At 46.8% G+C, this 18,365-nt stretch overlaps 1 protein-coding gene across 5 annotated transcripts; it reads right to left on the reverse strand.

Annotated features, from left to right (window-relative positions):
• Positions 1-5,257: 5,257 nt before the first annotated feature.
• On the reverse strand, positions 5,258-16,684 carry gpr142 (G protein-coupled receptor 142). 5 transcript variants are annotated; one of them, XM_086195917.1, is made up of 5 exons: positions 16,543-16,684; positions 14,703-15,045; positions 8,837-8,991; positions 6,794-6,886; positions 5,258-6,663 (listed from the first exon to the last, which is right to left on the reverse strand). In XM_086195917.1, the coding sequence occupies exons 3-5, from the start codon at positions 8,973-8,975 to the stop codon at positions 5,717-5,719; spliced, it is 1,179 nt and encodes a 392-aa protein (XP_086052043.1). In that variant the 5' UTR covers positions 8,976-8,991; positions 14,703-15,045; positions 16,543-16,684; the 3' UTR covers positions 5,258-5,716. The 5 variants fall into 5 exon arrangements, with proteins under 5 accessions (XP_086052043.1, XP_086052044.1, XP_086052042.1 ...); XM_086195918.1 differs by lacking the exon at positions 14,703-15,045; XM_086195916.1 differs by lacking the exons at positions 14,703-15,045; positions 16,543-16,684 and adding an exon at positions 9,143-9,168.
• Positions 16,685-18,365: the final 1,681 nt, after the last annotated feature.

Below are 18,365 nucleotides of genomic sequence, written 5' to 3' on the forward strand. Positions count from 1 at the left end.
AAGACACACACGCACACGCACACACACACGCACACACACACAATAACTGGTGTGTAGCGCCACCTGGTGGTGAGAAGTGGTTTGTGCAGCAGGCCGAGCTGCAGGAGGGTGGCAGCAGAGGACAGTCGTTCATATCAGTTCATGCTTGAAGACGTGAATATCATCAATTATGAATGTAGCACGCTGTTTAACTTCATAGGCCACACGCTTCCCGGCTTCAGCCGCTTTACTCTCCGCCAGATCTCATAGAAAAACAACAACAAGAAGCCCCACTCAACCTCCTCTGCTTCTGTCTGCCTCCTCCTGCGTTGACAGGAAGTGCCTCAGACCAAAGACCAACTCTTCCCTCCACCTTCCTGTCTGGATTCATGAGAGGAGCAGAGAGGATAATCTCCCATCCATGTTGATTCACACCTTGCATAACGTCAGGTGAGCTTCCTTCTCTCTTAACTGTGCAATCAGGGCCAGAATAAACCATCGATATTCCATTTTAACTCATTTTAGTGGACGTAGTTCAGCGACACCATGTGACCGTTTAAGAAGCCCCTTTTCTTTCTTCCTCGTCATTCCCCCCGTTTAACAGAACCTTTTATGGTTATTTAATCCCAAAATAAATAATTATTTTTGTGTTGTTTTACAAGCTAATTTTTGAGAGGCGCAGTTCTGTATGGAGTCCCTTTTGTAGTTTTATGGTGCAACAAAATAGATTTGCAATCAAATGAAAGCAAAAAGCTGCAGTCAAAACATTTCTCTTTGCAGTTCAGATACGAGATTGATGGATTCAAAACTACTCTTTGCAAATCTGGCAGTTTTTCTTCAATATCCAAAAGTTCCAGTTGCAGCTGAGCTGAGACAGGACGAGTGAGATAGAATCAATGTAGTCGGCCAACCTCCTACATAAATGTTTTTCTTTTTGGTGTGTGTGTTGGATTTGAACCCAGAACCCTTCGTGCTGTGAGGCAACCCTGCTCACCGCTGCACCACCGTGGGCAAACGCACGAGAGAAAATCTCTAATCAACAGGCGAATTCGGTTGCATGTGCTTGCTGATACAAGCTTGTGTCCTTTAGGTGGATGATTGAAGGAGCGCTCCACCCGGAGAAACGCTCTTGAAATGAGCCGCCAGCTTTTTCTCACTCACACTTGTTGCTGAAGAGCTGATTTTTGCTGCTTCATTTCCCGTGGCGTGGCCACTGCCAGCTCTCAGACAGCCTCTTTTATTTGGACATTCATTCTCTCCTTTCAGCTCCTCCATCTGGTTCTCACTGAGGGGAAGTCATGCTTTTAGCTCTCCAGTCTCAGTAATTAAACCCTCCACTTGGCCTGGGAACCAGAGGATTTCTCCATCTGGCTCCTTGTGGCCGTCAGATTAATAGTTAGGTTCGAACTGTATGCGTTTGGAAATATAGATCAAATCAGTTTTCACAGAGTCACTTCTGACCTCCATGTCTCATTGCTGGGTTCATCCCACATTCGCTCATCGAAGGTCTTTTAGGCTGGAGGACCAAAACCCCAGAGAGTCATTAGAGAGGAGCGTCCTTCATTCTGTAACTCTGCAGGGACAAACTCACCACTGGATGACCTCTTTGGGACATAATGAGTACTAAAACCCAGAGAAGAGTGAGCAAAGATAATGCCCCTCGAGTCCAAGTCAATGGGTTTTTGGTTAAATGACTGACTTAAGTTCTGTTGTCAAGAAATATATCAGTTCTACAAATTCTTATTTTAAAAATGGCTAAAGAGGCGAAATGCAACTTCAAAGGTTGTCACAGAAATTAAAAACAAATCATCACATGGAAAACAGAGGAAGCCCAAAGCTAGTCCTTTGTTCAGTCATAGCGTAACGTTAGCTTTTTGCTAAAGATAACATCAGGGTTCATTTTTGACGATCTGGTGATACAAAAGAGGTACATCAACCACAGAGTTTATTTTTTGCATAATAAAAAAGTTAGCATAACAACCCCACTGGAGGCTACAGTGATGCTAACTGCCACTTAGCCTGGATTAAGATGTCCTTGCTGGGCTTTATTGTATTCATATACAGCTGCTGTATGTAAGTATCGTGGCTTAAAACACCCTAAAATTGAAATGAATTGTCAAAGATATCAGTGCACTGTTTTAGCAGTGATAGCTAGAGACGTTAACATGCTAACCAGCTAGCTCTGGTCCCCTCGGCTTGTAACACCACCGAGCTTAAGAGGCTGTAGTGAGTCACTGTCGCACCCAGTAACTCCTCACCTCCGAGATGACTGCACTAAACCTGTCAGAAGTGCCGCCACCTAGTGGCTCATTTTATGTATCAATGACATTTAGACAGAGTAAAAAAACCACCGTCATTAGCAGAGAAATGCAAACAATGCACGGGAAGTTCATCGTGCGTCATAAAGATGTAGAGCACGCACATCCACTTTGACGAGCATCAACGTGGAAAAAGGAACCAAAATGATTTCCACCTTCAAATGATTAGCTCCTCCCACACCTGTGGGCAGAGACAAAGAGCCCATTCACAGTTTCTGTTCAGAGCAGCAGGATCAGCACCACGGAGAGCTCAGTCAGAGTCAGCGCTCCTGACAATTCTTCTCCTTCCATCAACTAAACGTAAATAAATACCTTGAAATAAAGCATAAGTTTGGCTGACTGTGGGTCGTAGGTTTGGTTTGGCCTGGCTCAGACAGGGCCGACCGGCTCTGCCTGCCCCCCCCCCCCCCACCACTGTCCTACACACCGGTCCTTTAACACAACATACAAGAGGAGTAAACTGCTGCATCAGTTGGGGGGGGGCTACAAGAACGACATCATCCAGCTTAACTGCTTGAAACGGACAGAGCAAACACTGATGCTGTTGTTCTCCAGGTTCTCAGCAGGTTGGCCTGTTGTATAAGAGCGTTCCTCTTGTCTTAGACAACTGCATCTGGTGACACCTGCTGAGCAGCAGCAACGGCTGAATAAAGGAAACCAGGTGTTGGAACAAAAGGGCAGGTGGTGAGCAGAGCAGCGCCGTGTGGCCTCTGAGGTTTGTGTCCTCACCCACCCCTCACCCGTCTTCCGCCTCATCACAGGGGACAGAGGCTTCATGAGCAGGTCTGTAGATGTGGTCAGAAATCCATTCAACTTGAATCAAAACCCGCTGGCACAGAGTCAGTGATCTCGGACCCCCGATGCCCCCCATAGCCCCCTCCCGCCCCCCGACATTATTGTCATACAGCAGGAGACGTCTTCAAAGAAACTGTGTCTGCATCAGATTCTCAGAACTCAGCGTGGGGCACAAATTGACACAAGGATACGCAAGGGAACGGACACTGCGTCCCTCACGGTGACAGTAAACACAAGGAGGGCTGCGGGGTGGGGGGGTTGGGGGGGTCGGACGGGCGGGGGTGTGCTCAGACCAGTACATGCAGAAACCCTGATGAAGATGATTATATTGCATCCTTCACAGATCATACGAGGAAAAGTGTCAGTCCCGAAGGAGGACTGTATCATGCGAGATGTCACGGTTTGTTTGTTTCCACTGCGTTGAAGAGATCTGGTTTAAGTTGAAAGGGTTCCTTTTTCACCCTAACCCCCCCCCCCCCAACTTTACTAAAAATCGGTTTCATAGTTTTTGCGTGGACCTGCTGACAGGTAAGCAAACGCCACCAAAAATACGACTTTCCTGGCGGAGGACATGAGAGCTGCAAATCTGTCTTTGTGAGCGACGCTACAACCGGGCCAGTCGCTGCTCGAGATCGAGGGTCAAACAGGAAGTCCTCTTTTAGTTTTTGTCTCAAATCAAAGTGTTTGTGGATTTCTGATCACGCGGCTAAGGGCGTGGATTTTATTTATATATACTGTATTATCTGACTTTGAGACATTTTTGAAAAGTTTCGATGTTGTTAGCTATAAGCCAACTGTTGGCTTCAAGCTAAACATACATGGCTGGCTCTTCCTGCATCCTGGGGTCACAAAGATGAAATCCATCCATCCATTTTCTACCGCTTAATCTGTTCAGGGTCACGGGGGTGGGTGGAGCCTATCCCAGCAGCCTTCGGCGAGAAGCAGGGTTCACACTGGACAGGACAAATACAGAAGTGATTCACTTTGTAAACGAAGTATCGCTTGAACAGAACAAGTGTATCGCAGTATTAGGAGCTGTACCAAAACTACAACTGACAGCTCAGCTTTGTGCTCTGAAGGAAACTGATATCAGCAGTTCCAAGTGCCGATTTCTTATTTTCTCATTCCCTAAAAATTGCAATGAGCCAATGGAAATGTACCAGCTGTGGTACACACGTGTGTGCATGCATGTGTGTGCACCTTCTCGTGAGGGTCTGTGTGTGTTTGTGCAGACCATCAGGCTAATCTGCGGTTTGTTTAGCCAGCGCCAAGGCTGCATCGGTGATGTAGCAGCGGGGCTGTTTGAAGAGCCAGGTCTTCACTCCCACCGCTTAAACAGCCAGCTTTCATTTAAGGCTCCATCCAGTTACATTTCATGAAAAACAAACACTGGCTGCAGCAGCTGTGGGCTTTTGTGCCTGCGAGGGTGATTTCTTTGCTTGATTGGCTGTGCTGCTCAGCAGGGCGGATTGTCTTTTGAGCATTCAGCATCTTTACACAACTGCAGGAGATATCAGCCAGTTGAAAACGAAGCTCTGATTTCTCCCTCGGCGGTGCTTGGAGAGGGAATAACTGCACAGAGGGCTCCGACAGGACATTTAGCCCTGGTAGCGCGCAACAAGTAGCAAGTTACATTAAGAACAATTAGTCAGTGCTTCTGAGTGTGCTGAGTAAGCATTAGTTCAGCATTGGCAACAGTGTGTTAATGCTCTTTGTGACTTTTACCGTAAAATAGTGGAACTTTGAGTCAGATTTTGCCCAAAACCTCTTCAGAATTTTTCCAGTCACCCTCTTTTCTTTCACCAATTTAACCCGTCCGCCTAAATCTTTCCTTCCGTAACCCGTCATCACCCAGTTTCTCCATCCTTCTTTGCTGTAAGCGGTAAAGTTAATGATTAGTAGACTGTCTATTTTACTAGTATGTTAACTAAGTATCGACTAAGAATTTGTAACGGTTAACTAAACCCTTAAAGAGACAGTTCACCCCAAAGTGAAAACCCAGTCATTTTCTACTCACCCTTGAAGGTCTGAAGGAAACTCGGCAGGAGTTTCACGGGAAGAGATGCTGAAAAGGCGAGGAACAGTGTATGAATGACATTTTTCAAAACCACTTGACGTGTCAAGGCTTCACAAGAAGAGACGTATGGAGGTATTTTATGGTTGCATTTATTTGTTTGTTACATTTGGAAACTGGTCTCCATTCACTTCAGTTGGTTAGGAGATTACAACACCCTTTCCTGAGAAACTTGCAGTGTTTTGAGGATTAAAAAACTTATTTATCTACATGATGAATTGTCCTTTTTCTCTTTAACAATGTAAAAAAAAAAAACTATCACATAACTGCCATGTACGGAAAAGAAAAAAAAAGGAATACTTTTATTTTGTCAAATTCCTCAGAAGAAAAATAAATAGGCTGTCTTCTGATTTACTAGGACAAACAACACCCGATGACATATTATAATACAACAAGCATAATTCTTGTGACTCGGCTGGGTTCATTTTAGGCCCTTTGAGAAAGCCCCAGGCTGACTGGCAGCTGTCCACGAGCGTAGCTGGAACGCAGTCTCTGAGGTCACAAGTGCTCAGGGACCGTGGGATGATGGGTGTTTTGGATTAAAAGGGGGTCATGAGGGCTTTCTGGCCCTGCGAGGTGACACAGGGGTGGAGTCTCGCTGTGAGCGCTTGTTGTTGCCACTGTAGAGGGAGGAGTTGGAGATGTTGGTTGGTGTCTGCTGTTGTGGGAGGGCACGACGAGGATGCAGCGGCCCACCTCTTAGCAGCAACACGTCCCGTACGGCGCCACGGAATGGCTTACTGACGAAGCAGTAGAGGAAGAAGTTGACGGCCGTGTTGAGCATGGCCAGCATGTTGGACAGGTCGTAGGCCAGGTGGACGCGCCAGTCCCGGTGAACTGAGGACACGTACAGGTGGTAGATTACCACGACAGTCCTGGGAGCCCATAGAACAGAGAATACAGAGGTGATGGCTAGCAGCATGGCGGTGGTTTTCCCCAGGCGCCACGGACGTGTTGACTTTGGCTCCTCCTGGCAAGGTTGCTGCCGCTGCCTGAGCCTGTGTATTATCAAAGAGTTCAGCACCAAGAAGATGCTGCAGGGCAGGAAGTAGATGATAATCACGTGTGTCCAAATGAGGACGGTATCCAGCCATGTGGGCGGGTGGCTATTCCGCCACATGTCAGACCACCAGAAGAAGGGGACGCCTGACGCGAGCGACAGCATTAGAACCATTGCAATGATCTTCCTGGCTCGTGCCGGGTAGCTGATTTGTCGGTGGAGGAGGGGGTGGCAGAGCGCCACATAACGGTCTACGGTCAGGGGTACGGTGGACCAGATGGAGGCGTGGTTGGCGGCAAACTCAGCAGCACTTACAGAGTGCAGCAGGAGAGTGGGGACTTCGCGGTGGAAGACCGCCGTCTCCAGCAGGAAGCCGACAAAGATGATGAAAAGTTGGGAGAGAATATCTGAGCCTGTCACGGCCAAAAGGTAGTAGTAGAGCACTTTCTTGGTGCGGGACGCCAGTCGGGACAAGGCCACTGCCGTGAGGATGTTCACTGCCAAAAGTTAAGACAAAATGAAGCAGAAAATTAAACCAAAACAGAAGAAGGCGTAGAAACATCTAAAAAGCATTGATGTTTGGTAATTAGAGATGCTTCCGGACATTTTTTTTCCTTTCAGACACACCAGATTCCTGTGCGTGCCCCTTGGTGGATACCGCATTCCAATCCCAGATACATTCTCGCACAAATACACAGCAGCTGTAGAGGCAGCAGTGTCCTATGTGTGGGTTAAGATATTTACGTTAGATGAGACTGCTGTACTTGCTGGTACCACAAGTAGCATGTTAGTCTAATACTGCTCCTGGTACCTCAGTCAGCACCATCACAACTTATGCGAGTGAAGCAGAACTTTAATCTGTCTCGTGGCCAGCAGGGGGCGACACATTGTGGCTGTCACCCACTTAGATGGCATCAAATCCCACTTGATTTATGATCCCAGTAAACTGATCTCAGCGCTGGTTTCAAGTCTTCTTCCACACGTGAAAAGTGATGTGAAAAAGTCGGGGAAGCTATCATCGGCTTTAGGGCGAGGCTCCGCCCGCCCGCGGACGTTTTGGGCTTTAACAATCGAAACGAAACAATGCAGTCATTGTTAACCAGTGAGGCAGTTTTCCTGCCATATCTTGTATCTGATGCTTCTCGTCCAAACATCTGGTGACCAGCAGGACGTCTCCGTCATCAAGCCCCATCACAGCCATTGACTTTAGCCCTCTGGCTTTTATATTTATTCCCCTTTGGGGCCAAACGCTGCTCAGAGGTCATGTGATGTTGTGACTATCGTCTAAATCCTGCTAATGGATCGATACCGAATCACCTCCATCGACTGGTAGGTGAAGGACACTCGCTAGAGGGATGTTAGCCTGAAAGACAGCTAATTCCTCTCTGGATGATTCAGGAGCTCAGTTTTGATGGCGAAGGGATCAATGAATGAAAAATTTGTGGCTGACAACCTGATCGGTAATGACTGTTAACTGAGCCTCGAGAGAAGCAATCTGTGATTGATTATCCGTTATCATCTCACTGCTTCATCCCAGCACCTCTAACTCACTGGTGTATTGATTTCTTCTCCTCTGTGCTGCGTTGTGTCCCACGACACGCTGGGTCAGGGAACGCCGCCCATGACACGAGGCTGTGCAGAACATGGATGTATCACTTGCGGTTGTTTTAGGTGGCTGTCGAGGTCGAGAATGTTCCTGAGTTCCAAGCGTAACTCAGGAACACTTTTTATGCTGATGGGAGTTGAACAGCCGTCTCCTGCTGCAAAGTCAACACTGGGTTAATGTCCACTGGATTTTACAAGTCTGTACAATAAAACTGATCTGGCAATCAGGATATTTTTTTCCTCGATATTCCAGCTCCCAGAAACGATTGGATGTAAGGCAAAACCATGATAAAACTGTGTCGTGGTCATGTGTTCAGTTCATTTGGAGTACAACTGGAACTTAGGAGTAAAATACTTACACCTCAGTGTGTGCTTGAGTTATCAATACAGTGCAGTACTGCAAGTTGTATTTTCAACTTTATTTTGAAGTTTTCAGTAAATTATGTAGAGTATCGCAATACTTCTTATGTCATTATATTGCAATCTATCATGATAGATGGATGTCAACCCGGGAAAGTGACGGGGAAGAGGATGACATCACTACGACACGTCTGCATCAGAGGAGAAACTGTAGCCGGGAGGTCCGTTGGGATCATTGCACGCTGGAGTGTTTGGTTCAGTGGTCGTGAACTGAATTTGTAATTTACAAAACTTTATCTATAAATCCCTGAAATATCTCACCATCGCGATCATGTGACCTTCTAAACAAGAATGTGGGACATTCTGGACAGTTTGGGTTGTCAATTTAGATTCTGACACACCTGACGGGAGGGATGAGGAATGGAGGCTCGTCTGGTGTGGCGTGACGAGGAGACGGCGACCTTCCATCACTTAACAAAAAAAAAAAGCCACTGGACAGGAGACAGCAAGTCAGGCTGCATCAAGGTAGCACGCTGATGTGGAACTGACATAAATGTTCCTGTTCAAAAGTCTAAATGTCACTGAGTCGTCTGCTTTTCATCCTGGAAACATTCTCAAGCGTTTGACTGACTCCTCTTCTATTTATGGCCGTCGTTCCCTGCGCGAAGGCAAGTTAGACAGACAGTGTAAACCTGGCTGGTGTACCTGGTACTCCCACACACAGTAAAATACTGTAGTAGATGACGGGGATGAAGCCCAGGACACATGTGGACTTCTGCAGCTCCTCCGGTATCAGGTCCAGCTCCTGCTGGCTGGCCGCGGTCACATTGGGCCTGTCAATCATGACCTTGCTACTTCACCTGGAAGAAAAAACACAGGAGAACAGAAACATTTTTCTCATGAAAAAGCAGAATCAGAGCGTTCATCTGCAGGCAGGCGATGAGTGTTTTCATCAGTAATCCCAGAAAGAAACCCTAAAAAAGCCAATGAGTGAGTGCATCCAGAGTTTGCCGCCATTGTTGCTCAGAAACAAGTGCAACCCATTTATCAGTCGCACTGCCTGACATTTTCTGTAGTTACAACGAATGCACACACACTCGCGGCCATGCACATCGCCCACACAAATAACCAGATTTAACCTGTGCGAGTTCTGTTTACTAAAAACAGCTGTTTAATGCAAACGACTTGTTCATTTATAAATATGTTTTGGTGTGTTTGTGTGTGTGTGTGTGTGGGTGAACGGTGCTGCAAAGGATTGTGGGAAAATATTGCGACTAAATCATTGTTAGTCTTGGTCTTTTGAGGGGTTCTTTTGGTCTTGAGAAAGGCAAATATAGAACAATGCCAGTTTATCTTTCAATGTGGAGAGGAAACCGGCTCCGGGGCCTGGTGTTTGTTCTGCGAGGCCTCAGCAGTCGGTTCGACTAAAATGGATCTGCAGAAACATATTTTGAAGGCCCGTTTGTTTTCAGAGCAAATGTGGTTGTGTTTATGCTTTCATCGAGAAGGTAAAAGATCATTTCTCATCTGAAAGTCAGGCAAAGTACATTCCTTCAGGTGGGTTCGCAGCGCCACGAAGCCAGTCGACTCAATTTAATCATAATTCATTTCATAATTTGGTTTATGTAACTTTGGCACCACTTTTTTTTTTCCTTTTAAAGAACCAGAACTGTGTAGGAGGAGGAATGGGCTGAATGTGGCACCAAGTGATTTAAATTATAGAATAAACAGAATCAAAATAGACAGGAAAGATCACTTTTGCTTTGACAACTGTAATATTCAGAATCAGTTTTAACGGCTAAGTATTTGTTCTAATCCAAGAGTGCAGCTCAAACAAGAACAGCAGGAGGTCAAAGATAAGCAAGAATGTAAAACCAGCATCTAAAAAGCATCTTTGGATCTACATGTTTGGAAAGGAACAAGCTGTCACGATTATTTTTTAATTCATGATTATTCTGTAATTAGGACATTTAGAGCCTTAACTATCTAATCATTTTTTTTTTAATTTAAAAAGAAATTCAAGAAAAACTCTCATCACAGCCTCTCAAAGCCCAAAGTTACAGTCCAAAACTGAAAGACTTTTATTTCCATCAGAAATTAGAAATAAAAATTGGATTAAAAGTACAACCAATCATAAAAATCACTCTTTAAGAAGTGATTGATTGAAAATTGATTTACAGCAGTTGAAAGCTTTTCAGTGACATAAAAAAAACAGGTTTAACTCAATGAGTCACTTGAACTTCGATGGTTATATTTCTCCTTGGATGGTCAATATCTTTTGTGTCCGAGTAAATTTGGGAGTGAGAAGGAGTGAGAGTATTTAAATGAATAAAGCGACCCTCCAGTTTATTCACGCAGAATTTAAGATGTTTGAAGCAAGTCTGCAACGGCCCGAGGACAATAATTAGGAATCGGTATAAACACAGAAGCAGTTTCAGTCTCATTATCAAGTTTCAGCTGATCCTTATTTGCAGACGATGACCTGCTCTGTTGTGCAGCATCGTTTGTTCTGGTCTGTTTGTAGTTTTTCAGAGAGAAACTCTGGAAAACAACATGTCAGTGAATCCAGTTTGGACAATTAAACTGCAGGTGGACAACAACAGATGGGCTGATGACCTTGTAACCCCCCCTCCCCCCGAGTCATTATCGTCCTGGCTCCCCACCTTTTCACCTGGGTGCCGTCCATCCTGTTTTCCTCTCCTCTCCTAATTTACTTCATTCATCCATGAAGCCCTATTTGGACTGTGTTATCTCTCAAGCTTTCAGTGACAAACCAACGTAAACATCATCAGGGAGCCACAGTGAGCGGTGGGGAGTGACCTCACGATGCCAGCGTGGCCATCCTCACTCCAACTGTTGGCCGTATTCAGTTACAGCCGTTATAAAGGCGTTTTATGTGCCAAAACCCTGCATGTCAAGTATATGACTGGCACATTTTATGGTTTGCAGCAGGAATGTGATCATAAAATTGGATATCAAATATCTTAGTGCTTGGCTCAAGTTCACCTCGGTGCAATAAAGTGCAGCTGAGACCGTCCAGATCAGCCCTGCGTGCTCCACCGCTCGGCTGTCGGCTCGCCCGTGAATTTTAGACCTCGTCCACACGCAATGAACGTCACCGTAAAGATTAAACCACCACCTCAGTTTACCCCCAACCTTGTAATTAGTATTGCACCATGACAACGAAGGCCTCCGAGGAACCCAAGTTTAGGTTAAACAAACGTGATGTCGTCTGAGGTCATCATCAGACAACTTAGAATCCCACACGCACAAATGCAAAAAACATCGATGGCATACGGTATCTGCTGTGGTCAGTAGGGGGCGCTAGTTTAGGAAACGCTTCTGTCAGTTTGTTCAAATGTTAGGAAAAGTCACTCAGTATGATTAGGAACTGAATCACTCAAACTGGCCTACTGGTCCCACTACGCAACATCATACTGGTCAAATCTACAGCAAAATAACGCACTTAACTCAATACCACAGGGATGAGGTGTGGTTGTAGTACCACAGGAAGTGATCATGTCAGGGATGAGGTGTGTCTGTTGTCCAACAGGAAGTGATCGTGTCAGGGATGAGGTGTGGTTGTAGTACCACAGGAAGTGATCATGTCAGGGATGAGGTGTGTCTGTTGTCCAACAGGAAGTGATCGTGTCAGGGATGAGGTGTGGTTGTAGTACCACAGGAAGTGATCATGTATGGGATGAGGTATTTGTGTAGTCCAATAGGAAGTGATCGTGTCAGGGATGAGGTGTGGTTGTAGTACCACAGGAAGTGATCATGTCAGGGATGAGATGTGTTTGTAGTCCAACAGGAAGTGATCATGTCAGGGATGAGGTGTGGTTGTAGTACCACAGGAAGTGATCATGTATGGGATGAGGTATTTGTGTAGTCCAATAGGAAGTGATCGTGTCAGGGATGAGGTGTGTCTGTTGTCCAACAGGAAGTGATCGTGTCAGGGATGAGGTGTGGTTGTAGTACCACAGGAAGTGATCATGTCAGGGATGAGATGTGTTTGTAGTCCAACAGGAAGTGATCATGTCAGGGATGAGGTATTTGTGTAGTCCAATAGGAAGTGATCGTGTCAGGGATGAGGTGTGTCTGTTGTCCAACAGGAAGTGATCGTGTCAGGGATGAGGTGTGTTTGTAGTCCAACAGGAAGTGGTCATGTCAGGGATGAGGTATTTGTGTAGTCCAACAGGAAGTGATCGTGTCAGGGATGAGGTGTGTTTGTAGTTCAACAGGAAGTGATCGTGTCAGGGATGAGGTATTTGTGTAGTCCAACAGGAAGTGATCGTGTCAGGGATGAGGTATTTGTGTAGTCCAACAGGAAGTGATCGTGTCAGGGATGAGGTATTTGTGTAGTCCAACAGGAAGTGATCGTGTCAGGAATTAGGTATTTGTGTAGTCCAACAGGAAGTGATCGTGTCAGGGATGAGGTGTGTTTGTAGTCCAACAAGTAGTGATTGTGTCAGGGATGAGGTGTGTTTGTAGTCCAACAGGAAATGATCATGTCAGGGATGAGGTGTGTTTGTAGTCCAACAGGAAGTGATCATGTCAGAGATGAGGTGTAACTGTAGTCCAACAGGAAGTGGTCGTGTCAGAGATGAGGTGTGTTTGTTGTCCAACAGGAAGTGATCGTGTCAGGGATGAGGTGTAACTGTAGTCCAACAGGAAGTGGTTGTGTCAGAGATGAGGTGTGTTTGTTGTCCAACAGGAAGTGATCATGTCAGGGATGAGGTGTGTCTGTGGTCTAACAGGAAGTGGTCATCTCCATGTTTCGTTTCAGATTTAGTTTATCAAGATCATCTCCATTAATGAACCACTCTGATCATCCTGGAAGCTTGAATGCTAATGGTTAGCAGTGCTAAGCTAACATTAGCCTAGGAAGGAACTACACCAGAGTCACATGACTTCAAGGACTAGATTCACGCTTCCTCTGCTCTCAGCGTGTTGATGTTAGCCTCTCCATTGTTGTTTCATTCCATGAAGTAAAAGAGACAAACAAGTTGAGCTTGTGGGAAGTTCCAGACTGTTAGGCGGAAACCCGGTGATCCCGAGGTTCAACAATCCCAACTGGATTCCAGGGCTGGTTCCTTCTACAGAACTGGCACTGCAGCTTGACTGTAAGTGTGCATGTGAACTCGCCGCATGAGTCGTATCACACTGCGATAAAACGCCTCCCCCATGTATGAACTCGCTGGAGCAGCACGAGTCTTTACCTCCTCCCTCATGTCTGCTGGTGTCTCTCACATCTGCGGCCTGAGCGTGTTCAGATAAGACGTCTGTATCACTCCAAACACTCACAACCTTTTGGCTTCAAGATTACGGACAATAAATTACACGTCGTACGACAAGCGAGGGCAGAAAAATCTGGTTTCACTTGCTTGTTGAAGTCCAGTTCTGTTGCTTTGTTTATCAATAGAAAGGCGCTCATGTTTCACCTCTGTTATGGAGCGGAGCCTGAGGCCTGAGGTCGCATGTCCTCCTCAGTATTAATAGCAGTGCAACTCCCGAGCATGAACGCCGTCCTCCTGCATCTTTTGACCTAGCGTGTGTCCGTGCAGCTGCGTAACGATGCATGCAAATGTCACCCACGGTTCCGACGGTGATTTTTGATCGTTGGATCCTTGATTCCTGCCTGAACAGGTCTCTTGTTTTAATTTCCCGCGTTATCAAGCATGAATCTTTTATTTCCTCTCCTTCAGACTGTAAATCTGACAGAAACTGCAGCAGCTGTCCGGCTGTTCTGGATCCCCCAGTGATGAGAGTGATTCCCTTCTCCTTCCCTCAGAGACTGACAACTTCTCTGTCGGGGCTCTGAACTCTCTAGAAACTCTCCTTCAGTCGCTGCTGAGAGCGTATTTTTGTAAATAAATACTCAAAAGTGAAGTCACTTGTCAAAGCCCATTGCAGCAGCTGTGTCCTCTTGCTTCCACGGCGATTGACCGTTTCATCGATTTTTACGCGCACGTGTCAGTCAGCATCTTTCATCTTTGAAAGGTCGTTGAATTCTTTTGTGATTAGACTTTTGTTTTTTCAGTCGTTTAAATGCGTTGTGCGTCCAAGCAGCTTGAGAAGGTGATAACGAACGCAGATCAGGGCAGAGACAAACGATCCTTTCTATCAATCTGCTTCAAGCTGGCTCAGTTCAGGGATTTCCTCAAATTCTAGTTTTTCTCCAAACCGTTCAAAACACCAATATGGAACCATCATAAAAACAAGGAAATGTTCACAACTTGAACAGCCCAGCGTGTTTGGGTTTATTTCTTAAGATGGTTCTTGGTTTCCCTCTGCACCACTGACATTAAAGGTGAACCTCTTTTTTTAAAGTGTCCTTTTTAAAACAAAGATGAACGGAGAAACTTTGCTTTAAATGTTGCTTAAATAATTATTCTGGTCCTGAAAGAGCGACCGAGTCTAACGGCGCCGTTCTGAAGGCGCTAAAACGTGTCAGTGCTGCTTAAATTTCCTCTCCAGATCATTTAAACTTCACCCTCCATCATCTCGGCTGCCTGGCGTTTTCTGGCCAGTAGAGATTTGGCCATGAATGACGGCGAGTAATTACACTGACCAAGCGACGGCGTGCCGACGTGGCGGTCTGGAGAGCAGCAGATGAACTCCTGCAGGAGCGTCGTCTCCTCGGTCTCCCGGCTGCTGTGGCGTCTGATGGATTTGTTCTCACTTCCCAAGCGTTTCATTACATTCAGTCAGCAGCAGCGAGGAGATGAACTGGAGAGATGCGACCCCGGCGAGGCATGTTCCCGGTGTCTGGTTGGGCTGAGGCGGTCTTCCCAGGGTCCACATGCAGCTGAGACTATATAGGATGTGGCTCTGCGGGGGCTCCGTGCCCAGGAACTGAACTCTATCTGAACATTTAATTATTCATCAAGGATGGTGCACCTGGAACAACAGTGCTGGGAGATAAAGGACATAACGCTACAGCAGGCTTGGAGTGCAGTGTTCCCTTAGAGTAACAGAGTACTTGAGCAGATTACTAAAAAGGAGCTGATCTTTTTGATTGATCAATCGATTAGTTCCTACCCTGATCCCGAGTTGTTGAGGTGTTGAGTCGATTTGGAACAAACGAGGGACAGTAAGTTTTCATAGAAGCCAAAGATCTGAGTTTTTTTGTTTTTATCTCATGTTTCTATCAGCAGCGAAGGAGAAAAATACAGGTTTGGTACGACGACGACGACTCCTAAGATAAGAGAATCCTCTGGACCTTGTAGATCTAAAGGGGTTTTAAGACCCGTCTTCTGCCTCTGACAAAGTTTGGGAATGTCTGGGAAGACGCCAAACAGCCCTTCAGTCACGGGAGTTTAAGATTCGCGGCGTCAGACCTTATCTGGAGGGTTTGCAGGTGGGCGCACAGACCATTTTCAGACTGCAACGATTTGTCCGAGCAGGAAAAGTGCAATGCAAAGCAAACGTCGCCGTATCAAATTCGCTGCAGCCGATCTGACGCAAACAAGCATGCCAGACACGTTTCCTCGTCGTCCTACGGGCCGACCTGACAGAGCACTTTTGGCTAAGCAGCTTCCCGATGTGATCATTCAGCCGGATTCCCTGATGGGAGCAGCAGTTGTCCAAACACAGTCCCTGAAGGTCTCCCCCTGAGCCGGTCCTGGTGGGGTTACGCACCTGGACACCGTTTCATGGTGGGAAACTGACATTTTTTGTTTTGTACAGTTTAGCTTTTGTTAGCCATCAGTTTGCATTAGCTTTGAGCTAAACATACGTAGCTGACTCTTTCTGCACTCTGGAGTCATAAAGAAGTGAGGAGAGGAGAAAGAGTTGCTCTCTGATACTCATTGTGAGAATTTTAAAGGAAAAATATACTTTTTTTACTGCATGTTGTGAGTGACCTGCCGCCTGCTGCTGCGCGGGAAACATCTCACAGCCCTCTGGAGACTGCGAGGACACTGAGAACCTCCTCAGGTGTGTTGGAGAACAAAGTTTCTGGTGAAGCAGCTGAGAATCGTCCTTGTCGGCTTTTCGTTCGTGGGGCCGAAGTCGGGGCCCCGCGGTCAGCGTTGTTAACAAGACAGAACCCAGAAGAACGTTTTGGCATCAGAAATCTAATATGATGACAAACGTCTCTTTCTGAGGAGGTTCAGGGGGCGACGTAACAAGACAACACTTCAACTAGATTTGATTAATATGAAAGCTGAGTTCAAGACAGTGTCAATTATGAAACAATTTGAGGTGATGCAACCCAGACGGCCTCCCTGCTTCCATAAATAGCTCTTTATAACAAGACTTGCAACAAGATGTGAGTCGGTGATGTAGAACAGTTCTGATTGCAGAAGAAGTGTTTCACCGCTCAGACGCCGCAACAGAAACACTGAATTCTCTGTTTACTTTGGCTTTGTTTGTCCTTGTATGGTCAATGTCACCGTCTGCAGGCTTACCTTCACATCCAGCTCTCACAGCGACGCTCCACCTGGGTGACTCGGCTCCCTCGTCCCCCTACACCGTCCCCGTCATCGCCCCTGGACACCCACTGAGGAGACGTGGAGGAGGAGGACCAGGACAAGAGGAGTCCGGGCAGCCGGCACATCACTGCAGCGAGTGAGCAGACAGAGAGAGGAGGCAGAGGAGGGAGAGAGGGAGGGAGGGAGGGGGGGAGGAGGGGGGAGGGGGGAGGGAGGAGGGAGGAAGAGGGAGGGATTGATCGGTTCATGGCAGGGGGTGAAGGAAATAGATCAAGAAATGAATAGAAGAAGAAATGAAACCTTGGAGATGTTTCATTGTTTCAGTGAGGAGAGTTTCAGAGCTCAGTGTGACATCACATCGTCTCACATGACCTCGGCGGGCAGGTGATAGTCTCACATGACCTCGGCGGGCAGGTGATAGTCTCACATGACCTCGGCGGGCAGGTGATAGTCTCACATGACCTCGGCGGGCAGGTGATAGTCTCACATGACCTCGGCGGGCAGGTGATACCTGCGCCTGCTGGTCAGATCCTGGAGGATGGGCGGAGCCTGGACTGCACGAGCAGAACATTTTACCTTTTAGGAAGATTTGCATCTCGGAGCAAACCTGTGGTTACGCTTTCCAGGAGGGGTGGCGGTGGTGGGGTTGGTGGGTGGGGGTGGCAGGTGCTGGTTGGAGGGGGTTCAGCCATGTTTTGTTGGTTGTTGTTGTTGGATGGTTCTGATTGGATAAGAATAATTTCATTCCTGCTTGAAAACTCCTGGAAGCAAACACGTCCCACCTGTTTGGTTTGGTTCTTTCTTTCTTCTCTGGGTTTGGATCTGCGAGGGTCTTTCATAGAAAAGCTTGTTATTCGCTGATTAACTTTGCACAGACGATTGCACAGAGCGGAGAAAAAAAGTATGTTTTCATGAAAAATGATGTCGTCAGCCAGCCTCAGATGAATGTGACATGTAGAAGCAAATTGCAGTCAGCAGAAAAACATGCAGCCGTGTTCGGAAAACCCAGTTATACATGTGATGACCTCAGACGTGACCTCCACCCCTCAGCCTCTGTCTGATAGGAGGAGCCTCTGCGTGCTGGTTAACGTTTTTAATTTGCAACAGTTTATATGATAGTTATTCACTGAGAGCAGCCTCTTGAAATGAAATTTATTGTTGGAAAATGTTTTATTTTTTGTCAGTAAAGATAAAGTCTGATGAGGATCAGGAACAAAAGCAAGGTCCAGCAGTGTTGCGGTCCCAGAAGGACATCTTGTCTTCATCTCACGGAACGTGACTGGAATTATTTAACATCCTTCAAAGTTGAACCTGAACATTCTGTCAGGCTGGGACTCTCGTGTTGTGCTTTCTGCTATAAAACCTTGTATGAATGGCAGCGAGCGGCAGGCGGCGAGCGGCAGGCGGCGAGCGGCAGGCGGCGAGCGGCAGGCGGCGAGCGGCAGGCGGCGAGCGGCAGGCGGCGAGCGGCAGGCGGCTCCTGCGACGACTCCTTCCCCAGATGAATTTGATCTGTTTGGTCTGATAACGTCTGGAACGTCTAGAGGAGCTTCAATTATTTATCCACATTCAAGAGGTGACGAGCTGAATGAGCACCGGGAGAAGAAGCAGCGGCTTGGATGGGAGACACCAGAGCTTTAGACCTGTGATTCAAACATCTTCTGTAAGACATCGCCAGAGCTTGTAGGTACGCTGGCAGACTCCTCCCCCTCCAGCAGGTGACAACAGGCGTGTGGAGGAGGACTTCTACACGCGTTCATCATCCTGAATGTTCACAGGGAAGCTCTAAGAAAATGACT

This window comes from Aulostomus chinensis, chromosome 23 (genome assembly GCF_037954235.1).
Source record: "Aulostomus chinensis isolate RoL2024-O1b breed Wild chromosome 23, RoL_Achi_v1.0, whole genome shotgun sequence".
NCBI classification, from domain to species: Eukaryota; Metazoa; Chordata; class Actinopteri; order Syngnathiformes; family Aulostomidae; genus Aulostomus; species Aulostomus chinensis.